This window comes from Anser anser (assembly GCF_964211835.1).
Source record: "Anser anser genome assembly, chromosome: 9".
Lineage (NCBI taxonomy): Eukaryota > Metazoa > Chordata > Aves > Anseriformes > Anatidae > Anser > Anser anser.
In genome coordinates this window covers 22,703,355-22,718,028 of record NC_139729.1, presented here as the reverse complement: position 1 = coordinate 22,718,028, position 14,674 = coordinate 22,703,355, and the positions used below count along the sequence as shown (strand labels likewise).

Below are 14,674 nucleotides of genomic sequence, written 5' to 3'. Positions count from 1 at the left end.
TGTGCTGATTATTAAGGTGTGTGAAAGGAGTTTCCTGACCCATTACAGAATAATCTTTTGTCAACAGAAAGCATAATGCATTCTGATGACACTTATAATTGCAGTACTTCCAGAACAATTACCTTGGTGCTTCATTTTCGTATTGTTGGAAATTATATTTGCATGTTATATTTAATTGAAAATGGCATGCTTTACTCTATGCAGATCTGGAAATACTCACTGGACTTAGCTTAAGAGCAAAAGTATATTTACTTCTCAGGTAAGCAAATATTTAGGGCTCATGGTAGGAGAATGTGTTGTACTATCACTTTCATGTTGCATCCACATAACTCTACAGCTAAGTTTGTCCAGGTTACAGCCAGTCCAAGCAGTGGTGGATACTGAATGCTTTGCTGTTTGTTCAGCAAATCAGGTTCAAATGGTTATAAAATTTTGAATTGTGCCAGAAATTAACTTGTGGTCAGGTGTTGGCCTCTGTGCCCTCAGATTCATGTGCTGATATTGCCTTTCTTCAGTTAGACTGTACGGCTTTGTACCAGGGAGGTTCTAGCCCAGCAGTTCCACAGGAAAAGGAATTGGATCGTGCAGCTCTGAGCAGTTCTCCTTTGCTTTGCTTTTGCCACTCTTCTCCCTGCCATGGACTATGACGAAACACTCCCTCTCTGACAAAGATGATCGAACTTTCTGGATGCAACTAAAGACACCTGGTTAATATGAAGTGACGGAAGCTGAAATAGGAAGAACGTCTCTATAGAGGATGAAGAATTAAGACAGTGGGGAGGTGCTTTGGCACAAAATACTTTCTCACAGATAGACTTGTGAGTAAAAGCAAAATCAACAAAAAACTTAAAACGACGGCTGGGTGGGTGTGGTTTTTCTTTATTATAATCTAGTTTGTAAGCTAAAACTAAAACAAACACTTTTCCTGTGAAACTAGAAGTCCTCTGAGTAGATCTCGTTTTGTATTTTGAGGTTAAATTACCCTGACAAAAAATTTTTTGTGCTTTCTCGATTTGTAGTTTAATCAGTCTGTCTTGGAGAGAAGCCTAAAACTAATATGATCATCAGATGTGCTGGCTACACATTTTGGTTTGCTGGAGAAGAGGAAAGGGCAGTGGTCAGTTTGTGTGAGCAGGCTGGAGCGGAACTCCAGTTTGTACGTCTAGTGGGTGGTTGCTGGATGGGAACTCATTTTGGTTGTTACTGAGCTAGGTAGCAATCATTCAGTGCATAATTCATACTGAACTAGTCAGTCATCCTAATGTGTTAATGTCTATCTTCTAGGGACTAAGTTTTAACAAAGCAGTGTTTCTTCCAACCAATACATACTGCATTTTTTGTGTGCTCAGGATAAAACGTGTGTGACCTTGATTTAAAATAAATAATCATTACAAGATCAAATTGCATTCTATAAAAGTATACCTGAAAAGTTTAAAAATAATAATAAAAAAATTACTTCCTCCAGATGTCTGTTTCCTTTCTTTGCACTTTTAAAATTTTAAGCACGCTCTTTACAAGATGCTTAAGTTTTCAAGTCAAAGTTACGAGTTGCTTTAGCCAGGCTTGGAGTCTGAAAATGAGACCCAGACCAGGACAATAACAAAATGACACAAAGATTGACTGCACTGTACTTGCTGGATGAAGTGAAAACTGCTGAAATATTAAATCCTATATCCTGGGATTTCACTGCCTGCTGGAACTAATCTCATTAATTTAAAACCACCTGAGGCTTAAGAGAGATACACACTGCCGTGTGAAATTATATTTATCTCGTCCTGGGGGGAAATCCTTTTCCTCCCCCAGCTTACCTTACTTTTGACTTTGCCATTCTTGAATTACCAGGTCATTCTTCCCCCATGGGAAAGTTGCCATAGCTCACAGCAGTACAATTACTGTATCTGAAGTTCACTGCTATATAAATGCTGAGATCATTGTTCGTGTTTGTTTTCTTTAGGAAGTCATTTAAGACAAAAAAGAAGATTGGGTAAATAATACTGCCATACAATAGTTTACTTAAATACAATTGCCACTGAGTTACAGGAAAAGACTCTAGAATTAGGAAAATAGTATTTGGTTTCCAAAAAGTTTTCTTTGACCACTAGAGTCTTAAGAGGTTGAATAATTCTTGTAACTGGTGATTGGATGTAGAAATATCAAATGTGAAGATGCATTTTTTTTAAATCCAGTGGGTATTGTCAGTGAGAGCTTTGTAATCGTGTGGTTGATCCCAAATCTACATTCGGTATTAAAGTTCAACCAGTGGAAATCCTCCCATGGACAGGAAAGGACTTTAGGTGAGGCCTTATCTGATGTCCCTGTTAGGCTTTGCAGCAAGGCAAAGTGACCTTGCTGAAGTGTCTTTTACTGTTTGTCTACTTATGAAAAAAAATAAGTCAACTTTGAGTTATCCATTAAACAGCTCAAACACTGAAGGATATTAAGAACTTAATATTAAAGCTGAATTAACTCTTAAAAAAAAAAAAAAGCTAATGGTCTGATCTGAGCCAGTATGCAAAAAGCCTTATGTATGCGGTGAACGCTTTTGCTTGGCGAGCCTGACTGTCGGCATGCTGCTTCCAGGAGAAGGTTGCCCCGGGTAGAAGCGCGCTGGGGAGGAGAGCTGCCTGCGGATCTCTTGCAGAAGAGCCCCAACTCAGCATCCTCCAGCGGGCCTGTGGCTGGCACACCACTGCTGTGACTGGTGAGATGGCACGCGTGTCCTAGGGCAGGCAGGGAAACGGCGGTGCCAAAGTGACGCGGTATTTCTGTGACATCCAGTGCAGCTCAAAAAAGGGCTTGGGGATTTAAGTATTAAATGTGTTAAAGTTCAGTGCTAGTAGTGACTTATTAGCCCTAAGTCACCATGTTAATAGACAGCTGTTTAAAATGTCCTGCATTGATAGCTTATGTGTAGGGACAATAATAAATACAGTTGCAATCGCACACCAATTAAAGTAATAAAGAGATAAGGCCCAGTTTCTGCCTCATCTTTCTGGTATGAATGGAGAGCAGGGTAGAAAAGTTGCAGTGGTCTTGTGCATCAAAACAGAGGATAAGATGAATAAAAGGCTAGTATTTCAAATCATCATGCACAGAGCAGAGGTTTGAGCCCTTATGCTGATAGAGTTCTGTACTGGATCCTACAAGGAGCATTGAATATTCATGTGAGCCATGAATAATGAACAGTGAGTTTGGGTAACAAAGAGCAGGTAGGATTAATGTTGTGTTGGCTTTTGGTAGGGGGGTTAGGATGGTTAACTTGTTTTTGTTTGGTTTGGTTTGCAATGATGTTATTTGTTTCTGTTTGCATATTGGAGCTTTAATTAGTGTTTGATTTAGCAGACTTTAATAACAGATGCATATGATCTGTCATATAGCTACCATTACCAGCACTGTTGGGAACAGATTGGGTCAATTTGTGCTGGAAATAATCAGGAGTATGGTGCTCAGGTGTCGTGACTTGCTCAGAAGCCTGCCTGAGCTCCTTGAGAAATTTGCAGCCGTTTTGGGGGTGAACTTTAATTTTATATGCAAGGCAATAAAACTTTCAAGGTAAGGTTGATAAACCATGATTGAAATGAACTCTCCTATGTTTTAATGGACTTCGCTGTTCCTGTATGTGTCCCCTTGACATTTACTGACTCCAAACACTCAAGTGATCTAGCTCATTGTTGTCAATGTCCCGTTATGGAAAGTGAAGAGAACACAACGAAATGCATATGAGCAAATAGGAAGTGTATTCATGTGTCTGGGTAAGAAAAACATGTGTAATTTACACGGTCTATTTAATGCTGTTTGTGTAGTCTCTTGATCTTGTCTAGATGCAAGAGAATTTGGCTAAGTGGTTTTGTTTGGTCTTACTAATGAACTCATTGGTGAAGGTATAAATGATGATGACTCTTCTATTGATAAGAATAGAGGTTATAGTGGAGTATGCTTGCTGAACTCTAATGTACGCTCCTTTTCAGTCCTGTGTAAATAGGTAGAGCATATTCTAGTTTATTTAGTGATGGGCAGGTTGTTAATTCCTTAAAATAGCTAAGGAGCAAGAACCTGACACCTTGAATGACTTATGTGTTTTCTTTGTAAGCTTGTTTCTGTTTTGTAACCTTTAAAACGTGGGTTTTATGAGTGGTATCATTAAAATTTATACACCCTCTAGTATGTGATGTTAGTCATTATTGCTCTGCTGTGCCTCCCGATCACCTGTCTGAATTATAAAGCAGCCTTCCTTGGAGCTAAATAGTAAGGTTTTTTTCCCTTTCTAGAGTAAATGCTTGTTGACTTCATTACTTTTCATTGGTGCTCCCACACTGGAGCAGAGGTCAGAATCTGGCCTTTTCTGCTTTCCATCCAAATGTGAAAGGTTGCTGGGAGTAGCACTATATTTCGAAGAATGAAATATGAAAGGTCTTTAAACTGATGAGGACTGATATTAATCATCAAGTGCCACAGAACTTGTTTTGAAGTGTACTTTATTTTTGTTAACTGGGATTGATATGCTCAGTAGGTGATTTAGTGTTGTGCTGGGCTTTGTTATGCTGATTTTAAAATGTTTCGGTGAAAAGTGAATCTTCGTTAAGAGAGAATATAAGCTGATGTTGAAAGTCAATCAGGGTCCTTGCTTCTATCAGTGGAGGCTTTTTTAAAGACCTTATATACTGGAAACAATTGTGCAAAATACTTCAAAGTTATGCTTCTAGTGTGCGTCCTCAAACTGATGGTGCCAAAAAATGTTTTCCTTGGAAGTGTCTTCCATACTCAGAAGCTCTGGACTTCTTTAGAAGCACCTGCATCATCAAATGAAAGTGTTTGAGTGTGGATTACTGCAGAGGTTGTGTTATGGTTGTCAAACAAAGTGCTTGGTAATGCTTTGTAGCTCCTGAAGATGAACTATTTCTTTTTTATATTTTTCTCAAAAATGAAGGATCTTTGTGCACAGTCTGTGTTGACAGATAGTCTAGCAGATTGTGGAATGGATGAAGTCATTGTAATCTCCCAGAACATGATTTAGTTTTCAGGGTTTCACACAGAGGGTAACGTGGAATTGTTTTATGAAATGCAGGCTGAGTAGTAGTGTGGAAATCTTTATGGTGTTTTACTCCTTGAACTTGTCTACGTCATGCAAAAGAGGATTTAAGTTCTTTGTAGCAATTTCAGGAGAGGTGGGGTTGTTTTTTGTTTTACAAAACATGAGGCCGCCACGAGAGATTCAGTGCCATCGTGTAGTTCCCCTGAAAGGTAGCGTGTCATGTAGTGCTACGAAGCAGGTTTCAGCTGGGGGAAGTGTTAAAGGTGGAAAGCTTGAGAAGGAAACAACTTGGGGTGGAGGTATGTCAAGAGTAACTGTGCTTGTGTTATGTCCTCGAGCGTGCGGCCTCTTCCTGAAACACTGGGTTTAATGCTGCACGTTGTTACAATTATTTACGTTCCCTCCACTTCTGTTCCCAAAATAACTGCATCCTCAGCACTTGCAAGGCAAGTTTCCTGTCACATCACAATAGAGAAAACGTGAACGTTGGAGGCTCCTGCATTGAACCCTACTAGTGGTGTAATTCGTGGGGTGGGAAAGGCTGCTCAGGGGGCTTGCCTTCTCTCTTAATATCAAATAAGGTCTGCTTCAGGAGGCATGTGCTACTACACATATGCTGCTGCCAGTCTTTCCTTGAAGTAATACTCTGCAGTTGAAGTTTAATTTTGCTCTGTGCTACTTATTTGTAGGTAAAATGAGAACTTGGGAGAGGGCTTACCTACATAAATGTTAGTGAGATAGCAAAGAAGGTAGGAAGAAGAGCTGTGATGCTGATTAGAGGAGGCTGAGTAGAGTTTTTCATAGGGTTAATGCATTCCACATTGGGGGATAGAAGATTGAAAGTGAAGGGCATACTCCTTGTCGAATGAAAGTGTTCGAGTGGTCCTAATACAGAATCTCATTAAAGCAACTGTCAGGATTCCTCTATTTTACCATCACCTCCCCTATTCTATAAGAGTCAGCTGTCGTTTTGAGTGAGCATACTGCCAAAGAGGCATTTACAAATAAATGAAAAATGTCACAATTGATTTTGCTCCTTTCAGAGTACTGTGTGTCAGCTTTGTCACAAACCCTTTGTTATTCTCTTTTTCAGATTTCTCGTCTGGACATTGGAAATAACTTCGGTTTGGGGCTTCTTTCTGTTGACCTGGGGTAAGCTCCCTGGGTTTTATGACCTCTTGATAACATTTGTGTACCAGTACGAGTTAAATAATATTGCCTTTTCAGTGCTTAGAAAGGATGAAATGCTAGAAATGCTTACCAATTACCTGGAGAATGTATATTAAAGCTGCGTAACGCAATTCACGCTTGAGAATTCTACTAACATAATGGTTTTATTTCATAGTTTCTTTTACACAGAAATATCTGTGACTTATGGTAATTACTTGGCAAAATGTGCGTGTAGCAGTACTATCCATATAAAATACATATACCTACAATTTTATTTTTTTTCTAAAGAATATATGCTTCCAAGTAGATTGAGTTTTTTCCTTAATTTTTATTTAAAATTTTTCATACTCTTTCAATGTACGTTATAAAGCTATTAAAGTACATATTGCTGCTTGTAAACATATTGAAAGGTAAGCTGTTTTGTGTATTTGCTGGCAGGGAAAGTAAACGTAATGAGTACTATCAATAAACCCTTTAAACACAAAAGTGTTAGCATAAGAATGGATATCTGTTGGAATTTCATTATAAGAAATACTTGAGATAATTTAAATACAGTGAACTACCTAAATTACTGGTCACTTTTGATTTTTAAAAAAAAGTCTTATTTTCTGCTTGAACTTCCTTTTTGTGATAACATTCAAAAATACATGCAGAGTTTTACTAAAACTGCCATGAAAAAGAACCATATTAACATGTATAGAACTGCCTGTGATCTTTCAGATGGGAGTTAAAGGTTTTTAATGACAAGCCTGCTGCTACTCTTAAGAGCAATTTTGGGTCGTCTTTGCGTTTTCTGTGATGTTCAGTAGTAAAGTGCAATTGTGTAAGAAATGTAACCTGCAAATGATAATAGAAAGAGTTTGCTACTTTCTATTACCTTTAAAAAGTAAATTCACACTGCATATGTTATGTAATGCTTTGGGTGAATATTTCTGAAGGGATTCTTCAGAAGAGATTCACGCATATTTTGCAATCTGCCAGACAGTGCAAGTCTCTATTTCAGTGCACATTATTTTTCTCTTTATGGCATATTTTAAAGTTATTGAAGCGTATCACAATTGCTAATAAGACTTAAAAAAAAAAAAAAAAAACCACAAAACTGAAGAACATCACATTGCTGTCACTGTTGTACTCTGGAAACTCCTAGGGAATAAAGGAAGGAACTGGACTCTTTAAGGGAAAACTAAATCAGTGGATGGAGTTACCTTCTCATTATGCAGATTTATTTTCTATTCCTTATTCATTTGGGATTGTAAAGTAGCCTCATTAGCTCTGCCTTTAACACAGCAATGATTTCTTTGCATTAGTGTATGCACATTTGTCGGATGCTTGTGTGTTTTTAACATGAAAGTTTTGATCTTCAGATGGAAGACTACAGATATCAGTCATTCACAGCTCTTTTACAGCTCTGATATTACCTTTTGGCTTAATTAAAATAAAAAATGTGGAATTTGTTTTGAAACAAATTTAAAACAGTTTAAAATAACTATTAACTTTTCTGAATGCTTTTTCTTTTAACTAAAATTCAAAATATAAGTAAAACTACTGGAGAACATGCTTAATTCATACTTTGGACAGACTCTTCCCTATTTACGTGTTAGTACAAACTTTTTGACAAGGCTCTGTAAGACAATCTCTAATATCCCATTATCCGCAGCGGGCTGCCCAACCTTGACTTGTTTTTCCTTTCTTCTGTTTGTGCTAGAATAAAATCTGAGATCTGAATCCAGTACAAAGACAGAAAATGAGTTCTGGCAGTGTAAAAACTGATAACATAATTTCATTGAATAGAACAGACAGTTCAAGACTGTTTGTGTAATTAATTATTACTGTTACTGTAAACAAAGAGAGGGAAGGAAAACTTGGATAAAACTGAAATAGAACTCAGCATTGTCAGCTCTAAACATCCCCCAGCCTCTTTCCCCTATATATTTGACTTCAACAATACAAGAAATTGTTTTGAGGTAAATCTAAATGTAAGCCTGTAGCATCTCAAATCTGTATGAGCATGCACTTACGGCTACAGCAATGCTGCTGAGAGAAATCTAGAGCACTTCCAGTCTGCCTCAAAACAGTACCGAGGTATTGGCTAAATATGATTAGGCAGATTTGCAGAAGCTCAGACTTAACCATCAGCAAATCTCTGCATGCAGTAATGATACTTAGCTTCATAATGTTGCTGACATTGACTTATCTCAGCCTCTTCTATTAAGCTGGGCATATTCTGATGTGTAGTTATGCATATGTAGATCTCTGCACTCCAGCTGATTGCATGTATAGAGAATTCCTTCTGGAATGGCCTGAATCATAAGATTTCTCTCAACTGCTGGATGTCCCTACAAGCAACTGATGAAATGTACTGAGCAGCAAAATTACCACGAGTTATATTCTAACTTTAGTGGGAGATTGTCTAAGATCTTCATCAAATAACAAATATGATGATGATAAAGAAGCCCATGAACACCACAGCTGCTTATTTAGTTCACTGCAAACTTGCAAGTAGGGAATAAGCATAGGGAAAGTCAAACCTCCAGGAAACTTATTTTCAGTCAGGAGCGAGGGAAGAAGGAATTGAACTGAGATCTGTGTCTCTGAATCAGTTTCTGTTCTTGCACTGTAAATTAAAAGGTTGAAACTATTACAAGTTCAGTTTAACTGTTTTTTTGTCCAGTAACTAGATTCTGCTGTTCATGATGACAGCAGTGATTTGTTTGGCATCTGAACCAAGAATATTCTTGCAACCCTTTTCATACAAAAAATGTCTTCTTCCTATTGAAATTAATAAGAAGATGGTATATTTCTGTGTCATGGGGACACACAGGTCTCGTAGTTCGGTGAGATGAACTGTAGACCCTTCCCAATCCCCAAATGCATGACTTCATGGCATAAGATGTCTTTTATATATAAGAAGAAAATGTAATTGAAGTGGGGGAGAAATAAAGGAGGATAACCTGGTCAAGTGGGAAAAGATGAGATTTGGAGGAGTTAGTATTCATGAGCTTCTTACTATTTCACTCTTAGAAGATCCATTTTAATGAGAAAGGATCCTCAGGTTCTTAAAATAGGCCAGTTTCCAGCACCTCTTCTCACTTGCGCTGTTACTCCGCTGACTTCAGTGAGATCACTTATTGAATAAAGAAATGGTTCCTCACCTCTTTATATCCGAGGCTGAGTGCTATTGACTTCTTGGTGCTCCTAACCCTTTGTGCTGCTGCTGTCTTTTAGCTGTTTAAAAAAAATAAATTGTAATCTGTTTTCCTCTGAACAGTTTTGTGTAGATGGCTTGTAAATAGCATTGCTTCAAGTGGTGTAGGAGAATTCATAGCAGAAAGGACATGTGAGCAGAAGCGGCCCCCAAGATAATGCTAATAATTTGTAGTTCTTCATGACCAAGGCTGAATGAGTTGGTTGTAGGTCATTTACTATTCAAACAAGAATAATGTGGTAAAACGAGTCTTACTCATTTTTCTTGTTATACAGTGGTCAAGCCTGAACCATGTAATTTTAGGGGGCTGGATAGGGCAAAGCTAATCACTTAATTGATTACTCTGTTTCCTCTAGTTGTAATGTGTTAACGATGGTCAAAGATTAACTATCAGAAAACCCCCAAAACTGTACAGGAAAATACCATGAAGTAGCTTAATGGTAAAATAGTTTAATTGCTGTTTAATCAGCAGGAGCAAAGGTGGGGAGGAAGCTCATTTTCAGCACCTACAGGTCAGCACAAGTCTAGTCAAAAGAGTGACTTGATATGTACGTAGGATGATCATCTATGCATAGTATGTATTCGGGAGTGGAGGAAAGCATCTTTGACTAATCTCCTCGAGTCATTATTTTAGCAAGAACATCTTGGGAATAGTTTCAATGCTCGAAAGTGTTAGCGGGACCTAATGCATTTTAATTTTTTTCCCCATGAAATCATAGTATTTGTTTAAGCAACAAATAACGATAATTGCTGCTGGGGCTTATTTTGCATTTACTAGAACAAAATGGTTTCAAACTTCATTCAGAATTGGTTCCAATGTGTGTATGCTTGCAAATAGACCTGTATTATGCTAAGAAAATCAATGAATTGCATTTGAGTTAATAGTAATGCTTCTATTTGATAGAGAAGTCCTTAGGCACTTTTGGAAATTTTAGCTATGATTAATGGTGGCTGAACACAACTCCTGTGACTTTTCTGTAGCTTTAGAAACAGGTTATGCTGATTCCAACAGGTGTTCAGTGGAGCCAAGATTTTACACACTGTCTTCCTATAAAGGAAGCCTCTATTCTCACACAGTGTGTTAGGGGCATTTTCTTATTTTTGTCTTTCCACAGTTTTGGGAAGTAATTTGGATTAATGTTTTTGATTTTTAACATTCAGATGTAATTCAGATTTTAACAATTGTTTTAAAAAAACAAACTTGCAGAAGGTAGTTTGTGACAACCTACTATACTGTATATATACTAAAATGACACAATTTGAACGGTGTTTTCATCAACAGGGATATGCTGCTGTGTTAAAGTTGAATCTCTCCATAGGGTATCATAACGTGATCAGAGGATCAAGTGTAATCCTTCAATATCGCATATTAATTCTGCAGAGGGTTGAATTAATCTTTTCTGACTGTTCAATAGTGTATGACTTTTATAGTTCTATAGTATTTCCATGAACAAATCTGTAAAGCAAAGTACAGTTTTTCTAGAACAGTATATTTATTTTATAAAACTCCTAAAAGACTCATACTTCTAGTGAATTTGCTTGTAGCAAACTGGAAATGAAAGTATTTATCATAACATTCCATGCTACTTTTTAATTTTATGTACTCTGCCTTAAAGAAACTGCACAAAATATATGTCTTCTCGTGAGGATTGAAGAGTACTAGAAAACTTTTGTACCAACACAAGAAGAATCTTTCACTGCAGGTGATGGTGGGCTTTCGCATCCAAACCAGTAACGTGAATCAGCGATGTGCCTTTGCTGCTAGGAAGACTGATGGCACTCTTGACTGTGTTAGGCAAAGTATCGCAGTAGGTCAGGAGGTGATCCTTCCCCGCTGCTCGGTTTGGTGAGGCTGCACCTGGAGCACGGTGCCCAGTTCTGGGCCCCCCAGTACAAGAGAGACAGCCATACTGGAAAGAGTCCAATTCAGGGCCACCAAGGTGGTCAAGAGACTGGAGCACCTCTCCTGTGAGGAGAGGCTGATAGAGCTGGGACTGTTCAGTCTAGGGTAGAGGAGGCTCGGGGGTTCTTACCCATGTCTGTAACCACCTGAAGGGAGGGTGTGAAGAGGATGGAGCCAGGCTCTTTGCAGTGGTGCCTGGTGCCAGGGCAAGAGGTAGTGGGCACAGACTGGAATGCAGGAGGTGATGTCTAAACGTAAAGAAACACATCTGTGCTGTGTGGGGGACTGAGCACTGGAACAGTACCCAGAGAGGCTGTGGTGTCTCCTCCTTGGAGATCTTCAAAAACCAGCTGGACCCGGTCCTGATGACCTCCAGGGTTCCCTTCCAGCTTCACCCCTTCTGTGATTCCGTAATAAAACAATAGCTGTGTACTGTAAATTTGAAGGATGATAGTTCTGAACATTTCTTCTTCTGAGGTGGATATTCCCAAAATATTCTCAAAGCTTTGCTTTCACAAAAATCCACACAGTGTTTTATCTTGTTTTTGTTGTTTCAGTTCCTTTTGCGACACAAACTTCAAGTGTTCATTAAGCTTTTACTCTGCTATGGCAAAGACCTTGGGACTGCCCAACAAAAAAATCAGAAGTACAATTAAGTAAACATTAAATTTAAGCCCAGCTCTGACATTCTTAGTCAGTACTTTCATGATCTTATTAGGAGGTTACGTGCCCCCTTATGTGTTACGCTGCAACAGGCCTTTGGTTTAAGCAGTGTAACATAATCATGATTTAGTAGTTGATAAATGTCTAGAGTAGTGTGCAAAACAGTTTTTCAAAACCGCCAAGGTACGCGATCGTGGTTGGATTTGATGATCTTAAAGGCCTTTTCCAACCTAAATAATTCTACGATTACATTATTTTTATATTAATGTGAAAAACATTAAATTATGGAAGCCTAAGCAGGTGCTTTTGACCCTGCTATAGTTCAGGAAAGAGGTGTGAGAGCAATCTGACATCTCAAAGAAGAAAATAAATTGGAAAAAAAAGTCCTTCATTTTTTGTTACTTCCTGTATCCCCACAGGTTAAAAATGAAATAGTGGTTAGGGGAGAAAAGAAAGACTTTTTTTTCCCCTCAATGCTCTATATTTCAGAGTGATACTGGTATTCTTTTTAGCTCTGTCACTTAATGTTTGCTTTGTGCTTTTCCAGGGCCGAATAACAGTCCCAGGCAAAGACGGGGACTGTTTCCATTGAACACTTTAACACGTTTTCATTGAATACTTTAACTTCAGTTCTGATGTTCTCATGGGAAAGAATGGATAAAGTGCTCCCAGGGTGGATAGGCATTCACCTTCGAATCCAGTTCAGAATATGTTGCTTGTTAACTTAAAATTAAACTATCATCCCACCAGAAAATTTGCTCTGTACATTTTTATATGATCACCTGAATGGGGGAAACCTCACTGTTAACCTTCAAGAATGATACAAAGGCGATATGCAAGTTTATACATCTACATGACCATAAGTTATTCTTTAAGACTATATTACTCTAGATATGGCACCTCCGACTTCAGAAGTGTTTCCTTTACCTTAAAGCATGTGAAGGAGATGAACTTAATGGGAGAGTTTTGACATTTCTTTTAATGGAAGAAGGATCAAGCAAAAATGTGAGGTTGGAATGACATTAAGTGATTGGCAGTACTGACCACTGACCAGTAAATCAAACTGCAGTTAAAGCTCTTTAGTTAAGGCTTTATACAATGTATTGTCAGTTCTGTGGATTTTTTTTATTAGAAATAATATGCTCATATCTATAGAAATAAACCATCCTTATCTTGGTGTGGTCAATGACAAAGCTCTGATGGATTTCAGCAGTGTCCTGAATCTACCTGGTGGAGATTCAGTTTATGTGTATACATACAGCACTACTCAAAGCAAAATACTTCACAGTTGCAGTATGAACACTTCAGTTGCTTTAAGATACCTCAATGCATTATTGAAAAGAGTGCATTTCCAAAGAGAAATATTTTGCAATGATTTTATTTTCACAAAAATGAAATCCATAACCAAGAAATGATGACTCAATATTTTTTAAACAAACACAAAACCCAACCCTCCAGCTCCCCTCCCTTGCAGAAAGTTGAACTTAAAAGACATAGGTTTCAATGCATTGTTTAGAGGCAGGCTCGAGGGACTTTTGAGGGTAGGCAGGTGCATTGTTTTTGGAAACTTCTCCTCAAGGGTTAAGTATTCCTATTTTTATCTCTACTCCTCCAAGTCCATCTGTGCCTTTTATTGAAATCAGCTGTGCCTGCTGTCCTCTTAAAACCCTCTACCTTGGGAGTCACTGAATTTGTTGTAGACCTTATGAATTTGCTTTGAGTTGACTGAGTGACATTTGTTATAAAAATAACATCTAAGATGCAGCTCGTAAAGTATGATATGTTCAGATAAATAGGATCCTTTATCCTAGATGGTACTATCACTGTTTTAGTCATCACTTGTAAGATGAATCTTTCAGAAAATGATAGGCTAGATTTCAGAAGTATAATTTCATGTGCTTGATTTACCTCATCTGAAAGACAATTTTTTGGTGCATCACTCTTGAACTTTTCATTTAAAACATAAGATGACACTTTGCCCCACTCCCCCATTTACAAAGTGCTGTGCCAAAAATAAGTACATGTACTCTTGCTTTCTTTACAGTGTAAGTAGTAAGTACCTTCCATTTCCTTTCAGGGCTTCCTAAAGCTTATTTAATCCATTCTCTTCTCTGCTTTTTGTTTCTATGTTCAGTTCTTCATTTATCTGTTAGTTCCTTTCCCCTCAACATAAATATAACAAGTCTGCCTAGTACGTCCATGTTGAGACACAACTAGTAGAAATATAGGAAAGGGTGGGGGCAGAACTAGTGTGCCAAGTAGAGGCAGCAGAAAATAGGGGATGTGGCCCTTGGCATTTTAGTTTTAAATAGTTTGGTGGTTCTGTAATTTTTATAATAATATTTTTTCAATAAAAGATGAGTTTTGTAGCTTTTCAACAGCAATATTAGTTTGTGAGAAGCATGCTACCTTCCTCCCCCTCCAATGTTTTTCATTCATGTTTTTTCTACACCTAAGGATCAGGAGAAGCTTGACAAATGCAAACGTTCTTATGACTTGTCTTCAAGCTATGTTTCAGATTTTTCTGTTCCCTTTTTCAATAAGAAGTACCTGTTCAAATATTTTTTATAGTTCCTTTACGTTAGGCATTTCAGATACCAAGTGCTAAATAAATAAAACTGTCTTCCCAGCTTAAGGAGCCTGGGATGTTGTGTTTTTTTGTTTTGTTTTGTTTTTTTCAAAATCTGTTGCAATGCAGAAT

The 14,674-nt window shown here is 37.9% G+C and overlaps 1 protein-coding gene across 13 annotated transcripts in view; it reads left to right on the top strand.

Annotated features, from left to right (window-relative positions):
* The window catches only part of NAALADL2 (N-acetylated alpha-linked acidic dipeptidase like 2), a 441,985-nt gene that overhangs the window by 31,555 nt on the left and 395,756 nt on the right, over positions 1-14,674 (top strand). For all 13 annotated transcript variants that reach the window (XR_014588273.1, XR_014588274.1, XM_083849054.1 and 10 more), the window contains exon 2: positions 6,126-6,184. Coding sequence is in view for 2 of the 13 variants with exons in the window: in XM_083849042.1 (XP_083705168.1) it covers positions 6,126-6,184 (59 nt within the window). In the remaining 11 variants the exon portion in view is untranslated. The remainder of the gene's footprint in view (positions 1-6,125; positions 6,185-14,674) is intronic.